General features: G+C 44.0%; 1 protein-coding gene across 2 annotated transcripts in view; it reads right to left on the reverse strand.

Moving 5' to 3' along the window:
* TRPC4 (transient receptor potential cation channel subfamily C member 4) overlaps positions 1-25,385 on the reverse strand; it is a 576,236-nt gene that overhangs the window by 43,927 nt on the left and 506,924 nt on the right. For both annotated transcript variants that reach the window (XM_063951858.1, XM_063951857.1), the window contains exons 5-6: positions 10,995-11,134; positions 1,376-1,713 (exon numbers count right to left, since the gene is read on the reverse strand). In XM_063951858.1, the coding sequence (XP_063807928.1) occupies positions 1,376-1,713; positions 10,995-11,134 (478 nt within the window). The remainder of the gene's footprint in view (positions 1-1,375; positions 1,714-10,994; positions 11,135-25,385) is intronic.

Genomic DNA, 25,385 nt, shown 5'->3' on the forward strand with positions numbered 1-25,385 from the left:
GCTCTATACTTTGTTGATGCACCTTTGGTAGCAATTACAACCTCAAGTCTTTTTTGAATATGATGCCACAAGCTTGACACACCTATCTTTGGACAGTTTTGCCCATTCCTCTTTGCCGCACCTCTTAAGCTCCATCAGGTTAGATGGGAAGCGTCGGTGTACAGCCATTTTCAGATCTCTCCAGAGATGTTCAATCGGATTCAAGTCTGGGCTCTGGCTGGGCCACTCAAGGACATTCACAGAGTTGTCATGAAGCCACTCCTTTGATATCTTGGCTGTGTGCTTAGTGTCATTGTCCTGCTGAAAGATGAACCATCGCCCCAGTCTGAAGTCAAGAGCGCTCTGGAGCAGGTTTTCATCCAGGATGTCTCTGTACATTTCTACATTCATCTTTCCCTCTATCCTGACTAATCTATCAGTTCCTGCTGCTGAAAAACATCCCCACAGCATGATGCTGCCACCACCATGCTTTACTGTAGGGATGGTATTGGCCTGGTGATGAGAGGTACCTGGTTTCCTCCAAACATGATGCCTGTCATTCACACCAAAAAGTTCAATCTTTGTCTCATCAGACAAAATAATTTTGTTTCTCATGGTCTGAGAGTTCTTTAGGAGCATTTTGGCAAACTCCAGGCGGGCTGCTATGTGCTTTTTACTAAGGAGTGGTTTCCGTCTGGCAACTCTACCATACAGGCCTGATTGGTGGATTGCTGCAGAGATGGTTGTCCTTCTGGAAGGTTCTCCTTTCTCCACAGAGGAATGCTGTAGCTCTGACAGAGTGACCATCGGGTTCTTGGTCACCTCCTTGAATAGGGCCCTTCTCCCCCGATCGCTCAGTTTAGATGGATGGCCAGCTCTAGGAAGAGTCCTGGTGGTTCTGAACTTTTTGCATTTACAGATAATGGAAGCCAATGTGCTCATTGGGACCTTCAAATCAGCAGATTTTTTTCTGTACCCTTCCCCGGATTTGTGCCTTGAGACAATCCTGTCTCGGAGGTCTACAGACAATTCCTTTGACTTCATGCTTTGTTTGTGCTCCATGCACTGTCAAGTGTGGGACCTTATAAAGACAGGTGTGTGCCTTTCCAAATCATGTCCAATCAACTGAATTTACCACAGGTGGACTCTAATTAAGCTGTAGGAACATCTCAAGGATGATCAGTGGAAACAGGATGCACCTGAGCTCAATTGTGAGCTTCATGGCAAAGGCTGTGAATACTTATGTACATGTGATTTCTTAGTTTTTTATTTTTAATAAATTTGCAAAAATATAAAACAAAAAGAAAAGTTGATTTTTACATAAAACAGTCATGACCTTCATCATACTTGCAATATGATTTATTTTTTAAATATAAAAACTCAATACGGAACTTACGTGGAGAAGGCATTATTTTGTTTCTCACATCGGATGCCAATGCAATTCTTATTTTCACTAAGCGTTGTATCATAATTGTAGTATAGTTGATTCAAACCATTGGCAAAGGCCAGTAGTACAAGACAGTATATAAAGAGAAACTTTAAAATGTCCAGAAGCATCCTCCCTAACGATATCTGCAGAGGTCCCAGGTGAGAGTTGGCTGTGAACAATGAGATTAGACGCAAGGAGCTAAAGATATTGGCTATAGCAAACAATGCTTCAGCTACCAAAGTTGGGTGCCACATGTTCCAGTCATTGCGAGGGCAGTCATTGCGAGGGCAATACTCTACACTGTACTGCAAGAGAAGAAAAACACACATATATAGGTTTTGTCATGGCACTGTAACTTGGGGATTGATCATCTACCTGTATGTATCTAAAACATGCCTGCTACAAATTGCTACAAGTCTGTAATCCCACACTTTTAATTAATCATCATATTTCATCATAGGATCTTGTTTACAGGTAATGACGATATTGACAGAGAAAATCACCAAAATTACATCAATCGAATTTTCATTTTTCCTTTCCTTACATCATCCCATCTATTTATTACATACAGGGCCTCATAAATCCTCTTGCAAAGCATCCCATTAGGGTCGGACTGGCCCACAGAACAGGGGAAACCCCCAGTGGGCCCCGCTGCCTGGGGGGACTAATCCCCTACTCTATGGGTCAGCTTCCACATTGTGCACTTGAATTATACATTATACTTGTTACGTTATACTGCCCAGGACTATGGTGTTTTTTCTACAGTGCACTGGTGTTATTAATATGGTACATTATCATGCATGCTCTAGCAGTATTTACTATATATATTTATCAAGGTGCCCAGACCCTGCAATCACTCATGGTTAGCCAAGCCTCCAAGCATGGGCCCCTACCACTGTATTCCCCCTGCATTTTCAATATTCATATCAATCAATAGACATGCTTTCATCAAAGGTAAAGATGACATTGACAGGGAACATAACATACATTATTTCAATCACATTTAATGCATTTCCTCATTTCATAAATGCAATAGTTGGAACATAGTGGTTTCCTGATTTCTGGAAAGGGGGAGAGGAATCAATCTGCGTGCAAAGAACAAAGTAAATATAGAATGTAATGCTAACGATACAATTCCTGTGGACAGTAAATGGAGAAATAACAGCCGTGCTTGCCACCAATTACACCTACACTGGTGGGTCCAGTATGAAATACAGGGGGTCGGGATGCCAGTGGTCACATGACTGGCCACGGCATCCCAACAATGAGGATCCTGACACCGGACAGGGGTAAGTATTTTACCCTTCTCCTGCCCCAACCCATGGGGTGTGGCGGCTAGGGCTAATTCATGGGGGTGGTGGCTAGGACTAACCCTTGGGGGGTGGCAGCTATGGCTGACCACCCTTACTAATGCCTATCCCTAACACCTTTTTAGTGCCTAACTTTCACCCGTGGGCCCTAACCCTAACCCCAATATTCATCTTTGGCATTCCATTCCAGTAGTCTGTGTTCCGGCGCCAGTCTCCGAGTGGCATTCGGATTCCAGTGTCAGTCACATGACCGCCGGCATCCAGTTTGCCAGGATGCCGAATGCATCCCACACTGGCAACTCCCTTTATAAATAATTGCACTACATCTGCTATTCGCCAGTCCCTAGGAACCGTACCTCATGTATTAGATTCTTTCAAGATTAAGTATAATGGCCTTGCTATTTCTGAGCTTAGCTCCATTAGAACTCCATTAGGCCCCGGAGATTTATTAATCTTAATTTTACGTAGTCGCTCGCAGACGTCATTCTACCTTAAAATGGGATTTTAATTACCTATCGGTAAATAATTTTCTCTTAGTCTGTAGAGGATGCTGGGGTCCATATTAGTACCATGGGGTATAGACAGGTCCACCAGGAGCCATTGGCACTTTAAGAGTTTAACAGTGTGGGCTGGCTCCTCCCTCTATGCCCCTCCTACCAGACTCAGTCTAGAAACTGTGCCCGAGGAGGCGACATACTGTACTTCGAGAGAAGGAATTACACAGATAGTGGCGAGATTCATACCTGCTCACACAACAAGGCAAATCCAGCCAACAGGCTGGAGAACTCAGCAACAGCTTAAACAGTACTGAAACAGGAACAAACACAGAACTTACCCAGGATCCAGGTAGTACTGGACCAATATAACCACTGCAGGATAAAGAAGCGCTGGGCGGGCGCCCACATCCTCTACGGACTACGAGAAAAGGATTTACCAGTAGGTAATTAATATCCTATTTTTTCTTGCGTCCTAGAGGATGCTGGGGTCCATATTAGTACCATGGGGATGTACTAAAGCTCCCAGAACAGAAAGGAGAGCTCACAGGCTCCAGCAGAACTGCTTGACCAAACTTGAGGTCATCCGAGGCTAAAGTATCGAACTTGTAAAACTTAGCAAACGTGTTCGAACCAGACCAAGTAGATGCTTGGCAAAGCTGTAAGGCTGAGACACCCCAGGCAGCCACCTTTACGAGTAGAGTGGGCCTTAACCAATTTTGGACACGGCAATTCTGCCGTAGAATAGGGATGCTGGATGGTGAATCTGATCCAGCGAGAAATCGACTGCTTAGAAGCAGGAAACCCAATTTTCTTGGGCTCATAGAGGACAAACAGAGGGTCAGATTTCCTGAGACGAGCAGTCCTCTTCACATAAATCTTCAAAGTCCCCACAACATCCAAGGCCTTTGAAGCAATTGAGGAGTCAGTAGCCACTGGCACCACAATAGATTGGTTGATATGAAAAGCCGACACAACCTTAGGAAGGAACTGTGGACAAGTCCTGAGTTCTGCCCTTTCTTCATGGAAGACCAGATAGGGACTTTTACAGGACAAAGCCCCCAATTCTGACACACGTCGAGCATAAGCCAAGGCCAACAAAGTTGCTGCCCTCCACGTGAGAAACTTGATTTCAGCCTCCTATAGAGGCTCAAACCAATCCGATTGCAGGAACTGCAACACCACATCCAGATCCCATGGTGCCATTGGCTCCACAAAAGGGGGCTGGATGTGCAGAACCCCTTTCAAAAAGGTCTGAACCTCAGGGAGGACAGCCAATTGTTTCTGGAAGAAAATGTATAAGGCCGAAATCTGGACCTTGATGGAGCCCAATCTCAAGCCGAAATCTACACCTGCTTGCAGGAAAAGAAGAAACCGTCCAAGTTGAAACTCCATCGCAGGAAAATTCTTGGATTCACACCAAGACACATACTTTTTCCAAATTTGATGGCAGTGTTTAGACATTACCCCGTTCCTAGCCTGTGTCAGGGTAGGAATAACCTCACTCGGAATACCCTTCCGAGCTAAGATCTGGCGCTCAACCGCCATGCCGTCAAATGTAGCCGTGGTAAGTCTTGATAAGCGAACGGCCCCTGTAGTAGAAGATCCTCCCGAAGAGACAGAGGCCTTGGATCTTCCAGCAGGAGATCAAGTAGATCCGCATACCAAGCCCTCCTTGGCCAGTCTGGAAAAATGAGGGGTGCAAGCTGTAGAACTCTTGGAATGAGAGAAAGTGGAGGGAACACATACACTGACGGGAACACCCACGGTGTTACCAGTGCGTCCACTGCCACTGCTTGTGGGTCTCTCGACCTGGAACAGTACCTCCGCAGCTTCTTGTTGAGGCGGGAGGCCATCATGTCTATGTGAGGAGCCCCCCCTCCAACCGGTTACCTCCTAGAACAACTCCGGGTGGAGGCCCCACTCTCCTGGATGGAGATTGTGTCTGCTTCCCAGTTGTCTACTCCCGGAATGAAGATTGCTGACATCACTACAGCGTGTATTTCTGACCAGAGGAGGATTATTGTCACCTCTGACATTGTATCCCTGCTCTTCATTCCACCTTGTCGGTTTATGTAGGCCACTGTGGTCACGTTGTCCGACTGCACCTGAACAGCCCAATCCTGTAGAAAGTGTGCCCCTTGAAGAGGAGGTTGCCCCTTGAGCTACTGCACCCCAACCTCTTAGACTTGTATCCATGGTTAGAAGGATCCAGTCCTGAACTCCGAACCTTCAGCCCTCCAGAAGATGAGGTAGTTGCAGCCACCAGAGGAGCGAAATCCTTGCTTTCAGCGACAGACTTATCCTCTGGTGCATATGTAGGTGAGATCCTGACCACTGGTCCAAGAGATCCAGTTGAAAGGACCGAGCATGAATCCTTTCGTACTGCAGAGCCTCGTAGGAGGCAGCCATCTTCCCCAGCAGGCGGATGCTCTGATGAACCGATACCCGGGCCGGCTTCAAGACATCCCGGACCATTGTTTGAATCACTAATGCTTTCTCCACCGGTAGAAACACCCTCTGCACCTCCGTGTCAAGGATCATCCCCAGGAAAGACAGCCTCCTTGTCGGCTCCAGATGAGAATTTGGAAGGTTCAGGATCCAACCGTGCTCCTTCAGCAGATGCATCGTGAGAGCAATGGATCTTAACAACTTCTCCCTGGACGATGCCTTGATCAGCAGGTCGTCCAGATACGGAATTATGTTCACCCCCTGCTTGCGGAGGAGAACCCTCATCTCTGCCATCACCTTGGTGAAAATCCTCGGTGCTCTGGAGAGACCGAATGGCAGTGCCTGAAACTGATAGTGATCGTCTAACAGTGCAAATGAATGTCCAGGGACACCAGGAACTTCCCCTCCTCAGTCCTGAGAAAACCGCTTGCAGAGACTCCATTTTGAATTTGAAGTCCCTGAGATAAGGGTTCAATGATTTCAAGTTCAGAATTGGCCTGACCGAACCATCCGGCTTCGGTACCACAAAAAGGTTTGAATAGTAACCTTTGTTCAACTGATGAGGTGGAATTGGAACAATGACCTCCGACAATACTAATTTGCGGATAGCGTCCAGTAAAATAGCTCTGTCTGCCGGCAAAGCCGGCAAGCCTGATTTGAAGAATCGGTAAGACGGGAGAGTCTGAAACTCCAGCCTGTACCCCTGGGACATGATAATCACTATCCAGGGATCCAGGCTGGACGACACCCAGATGTGGCTGAAATGCCGGAGTCTCACTCCCACCTGACCTACTTCCAGGCTGTGCGGTCCACCGTCATGCTGAGGACTTTGAAGCACCATAAGCAGGCTTTTGGTCCTGGGAACCTGCGGGAGCAGGCTTTTTGGATTTGGCATGACCACCTCTAAAGAAGGTGTGAGAGGGCTTGTTCTTTCTAGTCCTAGTGGGCCGAAAGGACTGAGACGTGTTGGGAGAATGTATATGGTGCAGCTGAGGGGAGAAAAGGAGACTTACCCGCTCTAGCTGTGGTAATGCACGCATCCAGCGCCTCCCCAAACAGAGCCTAACCTATATAGGGTAGGCTCTCCACACTCTTCCTGGATTCCACATCCGCAGACCATTGGCGCAGCCATTGACCCCTGCGAGCTGAGACGGACATGGAGGAGATCCACGCAGCCATGGAACCCAGATCATTCATGGATTCCACCAGAAACCCTGCAGAATCTTATATGTTACGTAAAAACAAATCAACGTCACCTTTATCCATCGTAGTCAAGTCCTCCTGCAGAGTGATTGACCACTTTGCTATTGCTTTGGAAATCCATGCACAGGCAATAGTAGGCCGCAGTATCGCCCCTAAAGCCGTGTATATGGATTTGAGCGTAGCATCCACCTTGCGATCCGCTGGGTCTTTCAACGTGGTAGATCCTAGGACAGGTAAAACCACTTGTTTTGACGGCCTGGAAACAGAGGCGTCAACTAAAGGCGGGGACTCCCATTTTTTTTCTGTCATCCTCCAGGAAGGGAAAAGCAACCAGAACCCTTTTAGGGATCTGGAATTTTTTCTCCGGGTTTTCCCAGGCCTTTTAAAAAATGCCATTTAATTCCTTAGAAGCAGGGAAGGTGATAGGGGCTGTCTTACTGTCTGTGAAAAAAGCCTCCTCAACCTGCTCAGGAGGTGTGTCAGAAATATTTAACACATCCTGCATGGCCTCAATCATCAACTGCACCCCCTTAGCAAGTGATGCCGTCCCCCTTGACACATCCCCATCACCGTCTGCTGTACCAAAATCGGTATCCGTGTCATCCTGCATAATTTGGGCAAGAGCACGTTTGTGAGAATGTACCGCAAATGGCCAAGGGGGAGCAATATCGGACCATACTGCCATAGAGGACTGCAATACCTGAGTTGCATGCTCAGTCCTTGCAACCCTTTCAGAAATCTGAGAAATAGCCCCCCTAAGAGAGGCTAACCACTCCGGTTCCCTAGCCGGGATCTTCGCTACAACAATGCAATCCTGATTACATGGGATGGGATCTTCCTGAGAATATATATCTTCTGCAGCATATGAGACAGAGTCTCTAGACATGGTTGCTTGCACACCCCACATACACACAGGGTACAGAGCAGACAGAGTTTCCCCCCAAGAATGGCAGAGAGACACAGAGATTGGAGCCAACCTACACACAGCGCTACACAGGTATAGGGAGACCCTTAAACAGCACTGACTGTGTCCCTTAATAGGTGACACAGTCTATACACAGCCTCCCCTCCCTTCTACAACCCCCTGGTACTGTACAGATAGCTGGAGTTGCTCTGGAGGGACTGTTCTTCACAGGCAGCGTGTCTGCAGGCAAGAAAATGGCGCTGAACGCTGCTCGGTCCACTCTGAGTAGAAGCTCCGCCCCCTTAATGGCGCTGTCTTCCCGCTCTTCCAAGATTAGACTGGCCTGAGGATTTTGTGCTGGCTGAGATCTGAGGACCCCGACAGGCTTTCTGGTCAGTGTAGGGTTAAGGCGCCGGCTCAGGGCGCCCCTCACAGCGCCGCACCATGTACAGCTGAGCCCCCAGAGCGCAGTCAGTACTGTGCTCCCTACCCTGTAGCCACCATCTTCACATCGGCTCCCCGCTTGCCAGGGAGCCGATGACTCACTCTCCACACTTTAGCTCTGCAAGGGGGTGGCGTCATGATGCCGGGGTAAGCGTTCCCCTCCGGCGGGGAGCGATCTATCCCCTCTGGAGCTCAGTGTCCAGTCAGCGGAGACAGTGACTCAGACCGCGCAGGGCGACACTGCTCCCCCGTCCTCAGTCCCTCGATGCAGGGAGGCTGTTGCCAGCAGCCTCCCTGTAAAATTACAAACTCTAAAAAAAACTTTTACTAAAGAAGCTCTTTAGAGCTCCCCTAGCTGTGACCGGCTCCTCCGGGCACATTTTATAAACTGAGTCTGGTAGGAGGGGCATAGAGGGAGGAGCCAGCCCACACTGTTAAACTCTTAAAGTGTCAATGGCTCCTGGTGGACCTGTCTACACCCCATGGTACTAATATAGACCCCAGCATCCTCTACGGACGTAAGAGAAAACAAGTTTTAAGTATCTGGACATTATCCATACTGTTTTCATGTTCTGTTCCCACCAGCTATTCCTCTCTAGTAAATACTGATAAAAAATATTTTTTTCAATTTCTCTATCTTTTTCATTGTCATCATTTAACATTTGTCCTAGCTCACTTTTTAGGGGTCCTATGTTGTATTTTTTTACCCTATTTCCATTGATAAATGTAAAAAAACTTTTTGGGGTTTGATTTGCTTTCCTTAGAAATTTGTTTTCTCGTTTTCAATTTTAACTGCTCTGATTTCCTGTTTGCATATTTTGTTACATTCCTTGTAGTAGTGGAAGGACTCCACATTTCCATCAGATTTAAACAAATTAAATGACCCTTACTTTTTTATATAGCCACATCGGCTTAAACTTGGTACTCTTACCTTTGCTGCCCATGGGAATGAACTTCTGCGTAAATCTGTCCAGCAACTGTGGTCGTTCCGAGTTGATCACTTTCTAGCAGTTTTTAGCAGTCGTGCAAACGCTAAGCCGCCGCCCTGTGGGAGTGTATTTTAGCTTAGCAGAAGTGCGAATGAAAGGATCGCAGCGCGACTACAAAAAACAATTGTGCAGTTTATGGGTAGCTCCAGACCTACTCCTAGCTTGCGATCACTTCAGACTGTTCAGTTCCGGATTTGACGTCACAAACACGCCCTGCGTTCGGCCAGCCACGCCTGCATTTTTCCTGGCACGCCTGCATTTTTTTCGTGCACTCCCTGAAAACGGTCAGTTGACACACAGAAACGCCCTCTTCCTGTCAATCACTCAGCGGCTGCCATTGCGACTGAAAAGTTTCGCTAGACCTTGTGTAAAAATACTTCGCCCGTTGTAAAAGTACGATGTGCGTGTGCACTGCGCCGCATACGCATGTGCAGAAGTGCCATTTTTTTTGCATCATCGCTGCGCAGCGAACATTTTTAGCTAGCGATCAGCTCGGAATGACCCCCAACGTTTTAAATGTGTTCCACATTTCTGCAGTGCTCTTTCCTTTAAAAAAAATGGTCCCAATCTATGGGCCTAATTCAGAGCTGATCATAGCAGCAAAAAAAAACGCAGGCGTGCCAAGGAAAACGCAGGTGTGGCTGGGCGAACGCTGGGTGGGTGTGTGACGTTAAATCCGGAACATAATAGTCTGAAGTGATCGCAAGCGCTGAGTAGGTTTTGAGCTACTCTGAAACTACACAACAATTTTTTGCAGGTGCTCTGCAATAAAAACGTTCGCACTTCTGCTAAGCTAAAATACACTCCCAGTGGACGGCGGCATAGCGTTTGCATGGCTGCTAAAAACTGCTAGCGAACGATCAACTTGGAATGACCCCCATGGTTTTGCCCATCTGCTAACACAGTTGCTGCTACAATCAGGTCTGAATTAGGCCCTATGGGGGTCATTCCGAGTTGATTGCTCGCTAGCAACTTTTTGCAGCACTGCGATCTGGTTAAATTTCGGCAAAACTGCGCATGCGTATGCACCGCAATGTGCAGGCGTGTCGTACGGGTACAAAGAGGATCATTGCTGAGCGATGGATTTAATGAAGAATCCATTTGTACAGCCGATTGCAAGGAGATTGACAGGAAGAAGGCGTTTATGGGTGTCAACCGACCATTTTCTGGGAGTGTTTGCAAAAACGCAGGCGTATCCAAGCGATTGCAGGGCGGGTGTCTGACGTCAATTCTGGGACCAAAAAGACTGAAGTGATCGCAGCGGCTGCGTAAGTACAGAGCTACTCAGAAACTGCAAAAAACTTTTTTTGTGCCGTTGGCTGCAACAGCGTTTGCACACTTGCAAAGCGAAAATACACTCCCCCATAAGCAACAACTATCTGATCGCAGCGCTGCAAAAAGTTGCTAGCGAGCGATCAACTCGGAATGACCCCCTATTTCCTTTAGTGAGTGCTTAAGCATAGTAAAATTGGCTTTTTTTAAATTGAAAGTCTTAGTTGAACCCTTATATTGCTGTTTCTGGAAACTTATTTCAAATGTGACCATGTTATGATTGCTGTTTGCCAAGGGCTCCCTAACATTAATATTTGATATTACCGGTTCATTATTTGTTATTACTAGGTCAAGTATAGTCTTATACTTCTGTTTAAATACTGTTTCAGATCACAGTACACCTCATTAGAAAATAGAAATGCAATAGAGTGAAATTTAGTCATTAACCTTTTAAGAATAAATTAATTCATTTTCACTATAGCTATAAAAGGTTAAATAATTATAATATCTGTACTGTACCTTTGAATATGCAACAATTTTCAAGGAAATAGTTGCTAAATATAAGGAATTCATTACAAAATCCATTAAGTTCCACCAGTCATGGATGTAATCTTGAAGTCCTCCATCCCACATCTGTTTGATCTCAGCCCATATGATTCCTATTTTAAGTAAAGATAGTTTAAAATACAAAGATAAAAATAATGTAACACAACATAAAATACATCACATTAATGCAATGCATTGTCACTGTAAGAAAATATTAATATTTAGAACACTATAAAACAATACACAATTCCTTCATCGATTTAAGCAGGGTTTAGTAAATTGGATGTTTCTGCAGCTGGGTACACTGTGTTCCACAGGGAATACATTGGGGTGTAGAGATGGATCTTGATCCAGAAGCACCAACAGGCTAAAGCTTTAGACTGCCCCAGAATGCATTGTGGTGGGGCCTCCTCTATAACCCTGCCTCCACGCACTATGAGCACAGTTTTAGAGTTGGTGCCTGCATGAAGCAGGTCACTTAACAGGGATGCTGCGCTAGGCAGTCCTGGATTTTTTTTTTTAGAAGACTTCAAGGGCTGCAGCACTTCATATGTCAGTGTGACATACTGTGCTGCAGCTCCATCACCTCCCCAGCAGCGTTGCATACTCCTGCTGGCTCTGTTCCTGGGTACTTGCGGCGGAGGCGCTCCGGTTCCTAAGCACACCACCGCAGATGATCTCCTGGATCGCGTGGCTGCTACTAAGGGAGGAGGTAAGTGGGTCCCCCAGGCGGGACCTGCCATTAAATCGTGTTCCGGTCACGGTTTAAGGAGACGAACCGCGACGCTGGTGTGGACACTGTGACAGAGCAGGGACCCCTCTATATCCACCAGGGCATGGGAGCACGTCGGATAGTAAAATATCCATTTTAATAAGGCTCCATAGTATCCGGTGGTGAGGACCAGCATAGGGGAAAAGGCAATCAATCAGGAGCCAACCTGGGCTGCATTCTCAAACTTACTGGGTTCTCTAGTTGAACACTTTATGCCCCCGCTGGGACAACCTGTAACATTACAGTCACTGATGTCCCCATGGTTACTCCACTTTGGGCGGGAAAATTTTGCCTCATGGGTTGTAGCGTATGACTCATTCCTTGGTCAGGCAAAACCCTATTCCAGGTCACTCTCGTGTCTCTTGGTCATCTGAGCGGGCTGCTTCCTCCTCCCTATCCAATAAACTCTCTGATATTTATAGTCCCTATATTAGGTGTTTCTGACAAGAATTTTCCATTGCTAAAGATACCACTGCCCTTGTGGTTACTGGGAAGCAAATCCTACAAATCACTAATAAGAGGATTCCCCTACTGTGGTTAAGCAAACTGATATGTTCACACGTCAGAGGGTAAATAAAACTCTGTTACCGCAATCTGACCATCAAGTGTACATCAGACAAGACCCCTGGTCTAATCCAGGGAAGACATTCCCCCTGTCTACAATGGGCATTAGCTCAATATCCTCCTCCTACAGAGTTATATAACAAGTAGGTAATTCACTGCTAGTGAACTCCTGTGTCACCAATCGGGTGTCATCCACTCTGCCTCTCACCACTGTCCCCTCACTGTAGGAACCGACAGATAAGCGTGTGGAGGGATGCCCTTACGGGTGTTGTAAATAGGCCACGATTGTGTCCTCTTGGGGCTGCAAAATAGATTATTGACTGGATCAGGCATTAGAGGAAGAGCTGTCCGAGGATATATCTGACAATGCCAGACATTCCCAGTCTCACAATACCAATGCCACCTTTTTCTATACCAGGAGGCGTCCCATGAGGCGGGTGTGTTGGCTGCCAAGGCGTCAAATATGTCTGTCCTGGCTCGCCGTATTCTGTGGTTGAGTTCATAGATGGTAAACTTGGACTCCAAAAGTCCTTGGAGGTATTCCCCTTTTACTGGGGGCATCTTATTTGGGGAAGACCTAATTAAAAATTGGGTCTGAATCGGTGGCTACTATGACTGCCTTTCTCCCAAATGCTACTCCTTCTGCACAGAAGGCAAATGGTACCACTTTTCCCTGCTTTCGGCCATAAGGGAAAGCGAAGGTTAGGCATACCCAAGATTGTCTTGTGCTCCCAACAACCACTAAGCCCAAGGCCTAACAATCCTGGGCTGCTTCTCATGACAAGCCAGCTGCATGATGGGACAGGCTTCCCCCTGGGGAATCCCAGGGTGGGGGGGCCGACTTCTACGATTTATCCTGGTCTGGTTAATGACCACTTCATATGCATGGGTGCAAGAAGCTGTCACTCCCGAGTATGCAGTCTCTTTCAATGGACATGCTCCTTGCCAGTTCTGCACAATGGTTATCCCTTCGGATCCATTAAAGGCGCAAGCTCTACTGATGGTTGTGTGCTCCCTCCTGGATACAGGAGTGGTAGTGCCAGTACCTCTGTCCCGGAGAGGCAGAGGATACTACTCGACCCTGTTTCTAGTCCCGAAACCTGATGGGTCTTTACGGCTTATTCTCAACCTCAAATCACTGAACACGTTTGTGAGAGTGTCCAAGTTCTGTATGGTAACACTGCACTCAATTGTACTGGCCATGGACCCGGAGACTATATGGTATCCCTGGATATACAAGATGCTTACCTGCAAATGCTTACTTGCATATGCCAATTGCCATATCGCATCAGTAATATCTGTAGTTTGCTATTAGCAATCTTCACTATCAATTCCAGGCTCTGCCATTTGGACTGGCCACGGCCCCTTGGATCTTCACCAAGGTTATGGCCATGATGACGGCTCATCTCCATCGCCAGGGAGTCAGGATCCTGCCGTATCTGGATGATTTGCTGATTCTGGCAAACTCCCACGATGTCCTCCTCAGTCATCTACAACTGATGGTAAACTTCCTACAAGCTCACGGGTGGCTCATCAACTGGAAGAAGTCCTTGCTGGTCCCTGCTCGGAGCATGGTGCACCTGGGGGCACTACCGGACATACACAGTCAACGGCTGTTTCTGTCTCCAGAGAAGGTCCTTAAACTTCAGGACAAGATACTTCCTCTCTCGCCCAAGAGTGTCGATACACTCTGCGATGCAAGTACAAGGCCTCATGGTGTCAGCTTTCAACATGGTAGAGTACGCTCTATTCCATTCCTGCCCTCTACGGAGGTTAATCCTTTCCAAGTGGGACGGCCTGCCTCCATGGTTCAGGCCTCACATGATCTCCTTGACTCCAGAGGTTTGCCTGTCACTGACCTGGTGGCTACAGGACCAGCAGTTGAGCAGGGGCCGTCCCTTCTGTATCCCCAAACTGGGTCCTACTGACTACAGACGCCAGTCTGAGGGGTTGGGGTGCAGTGTTGGAGCAACACTCTTTCCAGGGTTGGTGGACCATGGCGTAATTACTCCTCCCGATAAACATTCTGGAATTGCGGGCAGTGTTCAATGCTTTGTCTCTTACCCTGTCTCTGATACAGAACAGGCTTGTTCAAGTACGGTCAGACAACGCCATCACAGTGGCATACATAAACCATCAAGGCGGCACTCGAAGCCATATGGCAATGATGGAAGTGTCAAAAATCCTTTGTTGGGCGGAACGCCTTCTGCCAGCAATATCGGCAGTGTTCATTCCGGGAGTCCTCAACTGGGAAGCAGATTCCTCAGTCATCAGGACGTGCACGCTGGAGAGTGGAGTCTTCATCAGGAAGTCTTTCAACTCCTAGTGAACAAGTGGGGCCTACCAGATGTAGACATGATGGCGTCTCAACGCTATCACAAATTTACGATCTGCGGATCAAGAAAAAGGTATCCTCAAGCAGCATTTGTGGATGCTATGGCAATTCCATGGAACTTTTAGCTGCCCTGCGTGTTCCCTTCAGTGTCACTCCTGCCCAGGGTACTACGGAAGTTCAAACAAGAAGGAGGAATGCTACTTCTAGTCACTCCAGCATGGCCTAGACGGCATTCGTTCTCAGACCTGCAGGGTGTATCGATAGAGTGTCCTCTTCTACTTCCTCAATGCCTAGACCTCCTCGTTCAGGGCCCTTGTGTTCTATCCAGACTGGCTTTGACGGCATGGCTCTTGAAGCTTTACTACTGAGGGCCAAAGGATTCTCCGAGGTGGTTATCCAAACTATGTTGAAGGCCTGCAAACCGGCATCTGTGCGGATTTATTATAGGTTCTATAATTCTTACTTCACCTTGTGTGCTGCTAAGAATTACTATGCTTACAAATTCAGTACTTCCAGACTTCTGGCTTTTTTGCAACAAGGCCTGGACTTAGGCCTTCATCTGGCCTCCCTCAAGGTTCATATCTCTGCCTTGTTGGTTTGGTTTCAGAGAAAAATTGCATCTATTCCTGATGTTCATACTTTCACTCAGAGTGTTTTATGGATTCAGCCTACCTATGTCCCTCCTGTGGCTCCATGGGGTCTGTCTGTTGTTCTGAATGCCCTGCAAGAGTCTCCATTTGAACCTCTTGAGTCATTGGACCTTAAATGGCTCATGGTCAAGGTCCTGTTCCTACTGGCTATTGCCTATGCTAGGAGGGTGTCAGAGCTAGGTGCTTTGTCCTGTCGTCCACCCTTTCTGATATTTCACCATGACTTTGAACTAACCCTGGTTATTTACTTAAGGTGGTGTCATCTTTTCACCTTAACCAAGAGATTGTGGTTTCGGCTTTCATCTCTTCTTTTTTGTCTTCCAAAGAGCAGTCTTTGGATGTGTTACGGGCTCTCTGTGTTCAGTGTTTACATAGAGAGGACTGCCTCTATTAGGAGGTCAGATACCCTTTTTGTACTTTTTGGTTTTCACAAACATACCTGGCCTGCGACTAAGCAAACCTTGGCCAGATGGATTAGAATGGTGATTGCACAAGCTTATGCATGGGCTGGACCTCCAGCTCCTACTGCTGTTAAAGCCCATTCTACTCGGTCTGTTGGACCCTCTTGGGCATCCCGCCATGGCGCATTCGCAGAACATTTGTGTAAGGCGGCTATGTGGTCCTCAGTGAACACGTTCATGGGGTTCTATGCCGTTGATACTTCCGCCTCCCAGGATGCTTCCTTTGGACACCCGGTTCTCTTACCCACTAAGGCGTATCCCTCCCTTGAGGAACTGCTTTAGGACATCCCTGATGTATTCCCTGTGGAACACAGTGTACTCCGCTGCAGAAAAGGAGATTTATGGTAGACTTACCATTGTTAAATCTCTTTCTGCAGGTGCACTGGGTTCCACAGGGCACCCACCCTGATGGTTATTTGGGTTTGTATGGCATTAGCCGCTAGTCCCTTCTCCTGTCATGAGAATGTGGTTTTATGTGACTAACATCTGCCTTCTCTTTTATCTGCTTCCGCATTGGATTGGTTAACAAAACTTAGCTCACAGTGGCTGGAGGCGAGATTATAGAGGAGGCCCCGCAATGCATTCTGGGACCACTCTAAAGCTTTAGCCTGTTGGTGCCTCTGGATCAAGATCCATCTCTACACCCTGATGTATTCCCTGTGGAACCCAGTGTACCTCGCAGAAGGAGATTTAACCATGGTAAGTATACCATAAATCTCCTTTTGCACTTAAACACTTAGTACATAGACCACTTAATCTCGCTCCACTTTATCTCTCTCCAAGTCTTAGTAAATAGACCCCAAGTCTCTAGGAAACAATAAACATGGGATCAAGATTCTTCATTCATACAATTACTATCTAGTTGCATTTTGCAATGCTCTTTTTTTTAAAAAATGGTAAGTTACAGCAGACAGTTCTTATGTAGGAATATATTGTAACTCCTTCCACCACTACTGATCATTTCCATGCATACACACCTCTGGCAGAACATATGACAAGCTTTTCAGAACCACAGTAACCACTTTAACCCTAACACACCTGCTTGCCTAATTTGCCCAATTGTTCTGTTTGATATAGCATAATCATGCTTAAGTAATCCAAACACGTGAAATAATTTAATAATAATAATAATAATAATAATAATAATAATAATAATGACTTCTCCCACCAAATTTGAGGAAGAATTGTCCTTGGTCTGTGACAGCAGGAAGCATGATGCTGAAGAAATAAACTCTGCATACCATTACTCCAAACTAACAGATGACCACAAGAGTGTCCATGTAGAACAGTACAAAAGATAAAGACTTCTTAAGAAAAAGAGTGCCTCACTACAATCACCCAATACCACTGGTAGCACAGATATACCGGTTGTCAAATGCTGATTTAATATTGTGGCTGCTAAGGCTTACACTTGTACAATAGCCACATACGCTATCACTGCCACCAGCTACAATTGTTATTCTGCTACCTCATGGATAAATTGTTCCCCATACCACTTGAACAAAGCCACCTTTACCATTACTGTATGGAACTATATATATATATATATATATATATATATTTATTCATAAGCCGGAGGTCCATTCTCCAATTTACCCAGTGCAGAGCAAAAACTGAGCTAGGGGCTTGGGTCTTTGGACCCTCTCCAAAAGGAGAAGGTTCCCATTGATCCCCATACCAAAGGAGTCTAAGGCCCCAATGGGGGGAAAATAGATTCTTCAGGCTTCTCTTCACCTAGGCTAGGATGATCCCCTAGAGTCCATGACCTCTGGCACCAAAATGCCCCTAAGGTGGCAAATGGTCTTCAGGCTTCCCTCCACCGCAAGGATCAGGGTCATATCTAATTCATATTATGATCCCCTAAAAGTACAGTGCTCAGTTATATACTAGAGCTTTAGAAATAAAGGATAATAATTACAATATACAGTATGGTATATATATATCAATATGTATATTTTTCTTATAAAAAGGAGATTTCATTGCTTGTTTGAATTGTGTGTTTTCGTAACTTGCATGCAGTGATTTAGGCTGGCAGGCCCCATCTTGCTTTCTACATAATCCTCGATTTAAGCAGGATTTTGCTTTCCATAATAAATTGCATGTTATTTAATTTTCTGAAGACTATGTTGCTCTCCCAGGCATTTAAAATCTTACTACATCAATCCTCTTTATTACCTATGGTCTCTTTTTGGGCATAGCTCATTCATACAAACAGCTAATTAAAAAAGTGCTGTTGTTGTTTAGGTAAAGATCATATGCCGTGTGTGACACAGGGGGCTTATGTAACAAGTTTGCCGAAGGTGCGGAATGCCGGCTGATCTCAGACTTATTTTTGGGGTGGCAATAATTTACAAGGTCCGAGATCGGCCGGCATCTCGCACCTCCGACAAACACGGATCCTTTGACATATTCCCCATTATCTCCCATTCTACAGTCATTGCGTGACCATACATTACGTAGGGCTCCATTTATAAACGAGCGATAAAGTTATCATCACTCATTCTAAGGCCCCATTTAATAACAAAGGGTAACACAATCTGCATATTTCATTTAGTATCATGATGATACAAAAAAAATGCAGCTGGTATTCAGTATTACTTACCTCTCTGATGAGGTCTAGCGGTGTCCTCCACTGCGTGCTCGCAGTGTAACGCTGCCAGCAACCGGCTGCTGAGTCATGCGCATGCGCAACATCCAGTTTGCGTATTTGCACGACTTCTTCACCCAGTGGTGATCCAGCAATGCGGTAGTACATTTTAGTTTACCGCTGTTTGATGAATGCAGAAAGTAGGACATAAATCCTTTATAACAAGTGCTAAAGGGGTTTTGCATTATTGACAATAAATGGGGCCCCTAATCTTCCTGCTGTCTATCAACCCTTATAGCACTGTTTTTACGTTGGAGCAAGCTGTGCTAGTCCGTTTACTGCTATCCATGTAAAATAAATGTGCTTGGTATTTAACGAGCATTTTTAAAAATTACCGCTTGTCGTACTTCAAATTCTGCATTTTGTGCTACTAATTTCCCTGTGGGGGAGGACGCGGGGGGGGGGGGGGGGGCGCTGCATCAGGGTCCTTACCCACAATGCAATGCTGCAGCTCCTTCTCCACTCCTTACCTCTTACTCTCTGTCTCCTGTTCTCCGCCCTCTCCCACCAGCTCTCATGCCCCTCTCTCCAGCTCTCCACTTTCTCTATCAAGCTCTCTGGAGTCTGCCTTGTCCTCTTCATTCGGCAGTGATAGCGGGCACAGAAAAACGCAGCTGGCTGTTTCACTAGCATTGCCACTTGCTGCCAAACAGGTGTTAAATATAGGAGAGAGAAAAAAGTGCCACGAGCAGCAGTGCTATTTTGCAGCCAAAATAAAACTCGCTCTTTAATGGGGCACATAGTTATTTAGAGGCAGCGGATGACTTCTGGACACTTTGAACCATAATACTTTGTTAATGGCAACCAAACAACAGGAAAAAATGACCAGTGTCTTTTGGTAACTATTAATGAAGGGGAATAACCCAGATTTTGTGTATTTTTATTAATTTTAACAGAATTAATTCACGAAATTGATGCCCACCATATATCAATGTTGCCCTATGAAGCTTTTTTGGTTTAATGTAAGAATATTAAGCTATATATGATCTAATGTAAAATTAAGGGATCTATAAAGACCTAAATAGAGAATTACATATTTTCACAGGATTTAGGGCTTTTGCCTGTCTTTTAAAGCCCCCTTTCTGGTGAAGACTATCACCAGCTATCACAAGCAATAGCGTTCACCAAAGGATTCCTGCTATGCTCCCCCATCAATGTATGGGGATACTATTTATCATGGATAGCAGGGATACTGTGTTGCCGCTGGTCTCTTACTGCTAATATTAGTTCAGATTGGTGATTGTGGGGGTAAAGAACGAACAGGGCCCTCTTCCCTCATGTGCTTATCCTTTTTCTTACTTTAATAATCTTCAACTGTACCACATCCAGCAGTCCTCTGCCACCTGATAATTATTCCAGTGTCATCTGCTGATGTAACTATGTTTATTTACCCTGTACATGTCCTATACTGTCATCAACTGTAAGTTGCTGTTTTCCTGTTTGATTATTTATGTACTCTGTAATTGGGCACTGCGGAACCCTTGTAGCGCCATATAAATAAAGGATAATAATAATAATAATAATAAATATGGTGCAAGTGCCCACTTACTGAGCCATGGAGATCCTTTCATCAAGTCTTACCATTCTATAACTAACAACATAACCAATTTCAGCTGTGACCAAATGTTCTGCTCCTAGTTTTCTAGTTGTAGGAATATAAATGGTTTAAATAATGAATGCAAAACATGCAAGTAGACTATTACTGTAGGTCAAAGATAAAATGGGACATGTTAGAAGGAACATGTTTGTAAGATATCTTTGTGGGCTAGCTCTGAGTATTCCATTTTTCTAACACAGTCCAATAACATAATAGTAGGTATGGTCAGTGCTACTGTATGTAAATAAACTACAGTATAATCAATTTTAAGTTAATATATAACATGATCATTACTTGCCTATGTAGCCTTAAAAGATTTTTTTTTTCACTAAAATAGTTTTCATAGTTTTTTATGATTTGTTAATAATGATGTTCAGAAAAGATTAGATCACATTAAGCTATCTTATTTATAGAGCTGTGGGAAAAGGACAAATAAACTAATCAATGTAAGAAGAATTATTTTCCCAAACCTTATTATAACCGTTCCACAGTATATTGGTACTTCTAGTTTTATAATCAGGTTAAGTCAAAATAAAGAGATGAAAGCAAATGCGTAAAACAAAATAATTAGCTTATTTTTCAGCAAAAAAATATTATGGCAATAAGTTGATTCTCGTTATATCAATTTAGAATCATTATTTGCATAGACATGGGCCAATGTAGCTAAAAGCCAGTTCACCTATATACATATCTTAGGAGAATGGGAGGAAATTGGAGCACATATTGGGAAAAAAACCATAAACCAACATATAGCATTTTGAGTGGAATTGTTGCCAAAGAAAGGTTCTCGATTATGTATTTGCTCAAAAAAGCACATTTTAAAAAACTGCTCACTTAAATATACATATGTTCAAAAATAAATAACATGGGTGGGCCTTTTAGTATATCTTCTAATAAAAGAAAGTGCTAAAGACTAACATATATTATGTCATACTCGAGTCAAACACACACACAGACACTAAACTCAAAATAATAATAGAGTTACTATATAGGAGGGAAGGTTTACTTAGCTGCAAGGTTCTTGCAAGACTTCTGGGCAGGGAGATATCGTTTGTTTTAGCTTCACCCCATAGACGTGCAAGAAAAAAAAGGAGTGTGCTTTCCATATCATAATGGTCAGATACAGATTGCGCAAAGTTCAAACAGACCCTGAGCTGAATTGAATTAGCCCTTTAGGGGTAAATTTACTAAAGATTCTAAAAATTTCAATAGTGATGTTATCCATAGCAACCAATCAGATTCTATAATTTTCTAGGATGCAATAGATAAATGCTAGACATAATCTGATTGGTTGCTGTGGACAACATCACCACTTTTCATTTTTAGAAGCTTTAGTAAATTTACTCCTTAGTATTATTTTTGACATGACATTTGATGGCTGATTCACTGGCTGGGAAAAACTAATATTCATATGTTCAAAAAACAATTTGCACATTTTCATATTGTATCTTATTTAAAACATATTTATCATTTAGCTTTATTACATAATAATACATACTGTATATGCAACAAGTGGTACAAATAAATCAGTTAAAAAGAGTAAATTATATAATAACTAATAAATAGGTTAAGGTTTATTTGGAAAATGTGTATGCTATAATTATACATTTGGTTAAAAATATATATAGTAAATATATGTAAATATATGATTCAAATATCTATTTGTAAAGCTAAATATATATTTTGATATCCTTCCTCATTTAATTAATTTACATATTATATAAATAACTGGTAGTAATAATGTTAATATTAGGGAATGCAGTATCTTTCTGCATATTTTGGTTTTGCTTTGTTATAGTCTTCAGTGTGACACAAATTTATTTATTTTGGCATTTTCCATATGTCTATTTAACAACACTGTCACAACTACTTAGGTCCTGAATTTTTAAGATGCTATATGTTATACAATATAAGTTCTTATATGTCATTCATTGCTACATGAGGATGTTAAAAAAAATCCATTCACATATGTAATAATTTGATTTTGCAATAAATATATCTATCTTATTGCTACTAAAACAAATAAACATGTATCCAGTCTCTCTTATAATATGCCATCTGTGTTGCTAGGGTAATGGATGAGCTATTAAACATTTTATAAAGAAGAAATTCAAATAGCTAACATCAATTATTCATACCTGGTATATTTTCTTCTTGGCATCTCTTTAGATTTAATTTTGAGTGTTATAAAACCATATTAATAATTAACTTTTTTAAAAGTCTGATTATCATTCTTTATGTGTAATGAATGATTAAAAAAAAACAATTATCAGAATAATCGACTGGCCAATAACATTTATCTAATTAATGTAGGTATTCAAGAAACATTCTGAGCCATTGTAAAACCTGAAGCTATTTTGTAAATCAAATTATAACGTTGATGGAATTGAAGATGTCAGCGGAAGATAATAATGGAATAACCGATGTAATTTGACCAAATATTTCATCATTTGTATATATTTTATTTCTAAGGAGAGATATTTATTTCTTCCATGTGTATATTAATTTATTATAGTTTGTTTTTTCATTTTAGATATTTAATAGTTTCTCTGAAGATTTCTAGCAATTATATCTAACTGCACATCTGCCCTACTTTCAAACCAAACAGTAATAAGGATTCTGAAGCGTACACTATGTAGATGTTGTACATACTGTAGTTTAGCTTTTTTTTCTTACTACACATGTGACTGTTACACTGTGTCCTGATTGTGTTTCTACAGAGTTGCAATTGCGATTGCAGACACACGGAAAAATTGCAATGATAATGTATTGCACTTTTCTTGGTGGTGGCTGGGTGGTGACAGGGAGGAAACTATTCAGACGAATGCAGATTGCCAGTGTTATGGGTGTGTTATGTGAATTTTAAGGGCATGTCGCTGAAGTGTTTGTATACACAGGTGCATAATTACTTATCAGGGACCGACTAAGAGAGGAGTGGTCCCGGGTGCAGGCTCCGTGCGAGCACCCTCCCCTCTGTCAGCAGCTGCAGCACTGTCAACTCTGACGTTCTGCCAGAGTGTACTGCACATACGCAGGTCTCCAGAAAAATGGTGCCCGTGCCTTATTCTTGGGGACATATCTACTGCACATGTGCGAACGTCATTTTCCCGATGATATATGTCATCAGCGCCTGCCAACGCAGGGCTCTGGGGGGTAGGTATATTTATATGGGTGTGGGGTGCGTGCACCGCACACCCTACACCCATTATAGATACGCAAATGTCACTCACATTGGGGGCAATTCTCAGATGGCAAATCTGCACCTGTCATAGGGATGGTGCAAGTTTTGATAGCACAACCAATTGCGGCATCAGGAGACACTCATAATGATTGTCTTAGTCTTTACACATTCATACCCCTGGATGTACACAAGTGGTGGCAGGCAACACACACATACAGATACTGCTGCATCTGACTCAGAATCAGGCCTGTCCTCTGCAAGTTAGACAGTGAAAACAAATGTTTGCTTTGAATATAGTAGCATATACTGTAGTAGCATATAGTAGCACAGGATCCCTGAGAGGACAAGCAGGTGGGCTGTGAGGGGGCAGGGCTGAAACACTTGTGTCATTAGGCACAGACCACTCACGGCAAAGTATGCCACTAATCATGCATTTTTGGAGACGAGACCTCAATTACGTGATTAATAACAGAATTGCATAACTAGGACCCGCCCCTTTACATGGACCATGGGTACCTGCAGTGGCGGCTTCAGAGGTGGGGCTGCTGCACAGTCCAAAATTTGAATAGGGGAGCTACACCAACTGCCAGAGAGTCAGTTTGGGGTGACAGTTGGTGGTGCTCCCCTATTTGAATTTTGGACTGCGATGCAGCCTCACCTCCGGAGCCACCACTGGGCACCTGTAATGTTATCCACATTCTGTCCACTTCACTAGGAAGTGGGAAGTATGCAGGGAGGGGGGGGGTGCCCACCATTTGCGGGGGACTACCCAAAAAATTGGGAGTTCCCCACAGGATCCAGAAGAGTAGGCAAGTATGAGAGTAGCCAAACATTTATTTTCACATTTGAGAGCTAATTGGGACACCAGAATGGACAGGTGGTAGTAGTTACTCTGAGCAGCTGCATCTTATAATGCCCAGTTAAGTGTTCTGCTGATGACAGCTTTGATCAACATAGTTTTTTTTAACTACATCAGAATGAAGCGGAGATGTAATAAGCCTTGGAGATCTATATGGTGGAGAGAGATATAGTACCAGCCAATCAGCTCCTAACTGCCTAACTGGTTGGTAGTTTATCTCGTTCAACTTTATTACTTTCCAAAGTTTAGTACATCTGCCTATGAGAAAAATGACTGGCTGTTTTGGGCCCAAACACAACACTTTGCTGCCATTTGATCTGATACCCACCGAATTACTGCATGCGTGGTCACTTAACTGTCACAGTCGCATGGGATGTGACTACCCCCCCCCCCACACAGCTATTTAAATGGAGAATAGATTTAATGCTGCTGCTCTAACCCTCCAACAGTGATGTTGTGTTCTCTGTTTGCCTACGTCACTGTCAAATTTGCACCCCAGAATGCTGTGCAAATGGAACTGGAGTTCCCCTCTGAGCACTATTGTTGATCTCTGCACTCTTAGTGCCACAATTTGGGATTTAAAGATCATTTTTATGAAGTATACTGTGTGCAGCCAACAGTAGCCACTGATATCCATTAATGATGGAAACCCCCTGAAAATGACTGACAGGATGTCAGCGAAACAATGAAGGACATTGATGTGTACAGTACAATGCACCAGCAGTCTTTGAAGGCAGGTGCTAGTTTTTACTAATGTTGTGTGTGTGGGGATTAACAGAGGGGAACCCTGAGTTTTATTCATTTATGCATTACATTTAAAACAAAATATCAAAAACTAAAATACTACTCACCATAATAAGGGCCCATATTTATCAAGCCATGGAGAGTGATAAGTATCATAGTGAAAATGTACCAGCCAACCAGCTCCTGTCATTTTTCAGACACGGCCTGTGACATGGAAGTTAGGAGCTGATTGGTTTCGTACTTTATCACCGTGCTATTTATCACTCTCCAAGGCTTGATAAATGGGGGCCTAAGTATACTACTGCCACTTTTAGATAAGTTTAGAGATCCTTGATCCACTATACATGCACATCCACGTGAATGCATTTGCACATTGTACACCTTGCTGTTTGAGGCACATGTCCTGCCCTAAATGAACTGCAAAATGTGCAAAGGAGTCATTGATTATGGCAATAAATCTTTCATGTGCATGAGGAATGTACAGTAGTACCTTCTTTTAGCCTGCAGATGTCACTGCTGCAATTGTAGGAATGAGTCCATAAAAATCATTCATT

This window comes from Pseudophryne corroboree, chromosome 2, assembly GCF_028390025.1.
Source record: "Pseudophryne corroboree isolate aPseCor3 chromosome 2, aPseCor3.hap2, whole genome shotgun sequence".
In the NCBI taxonomy this organism is placed as follows: Eukaryota; Metazoa; Chordata; class Amphibia; order Anura; family Myobatrachidae; genus Pseudophryne; species Pseudophryne corroboree.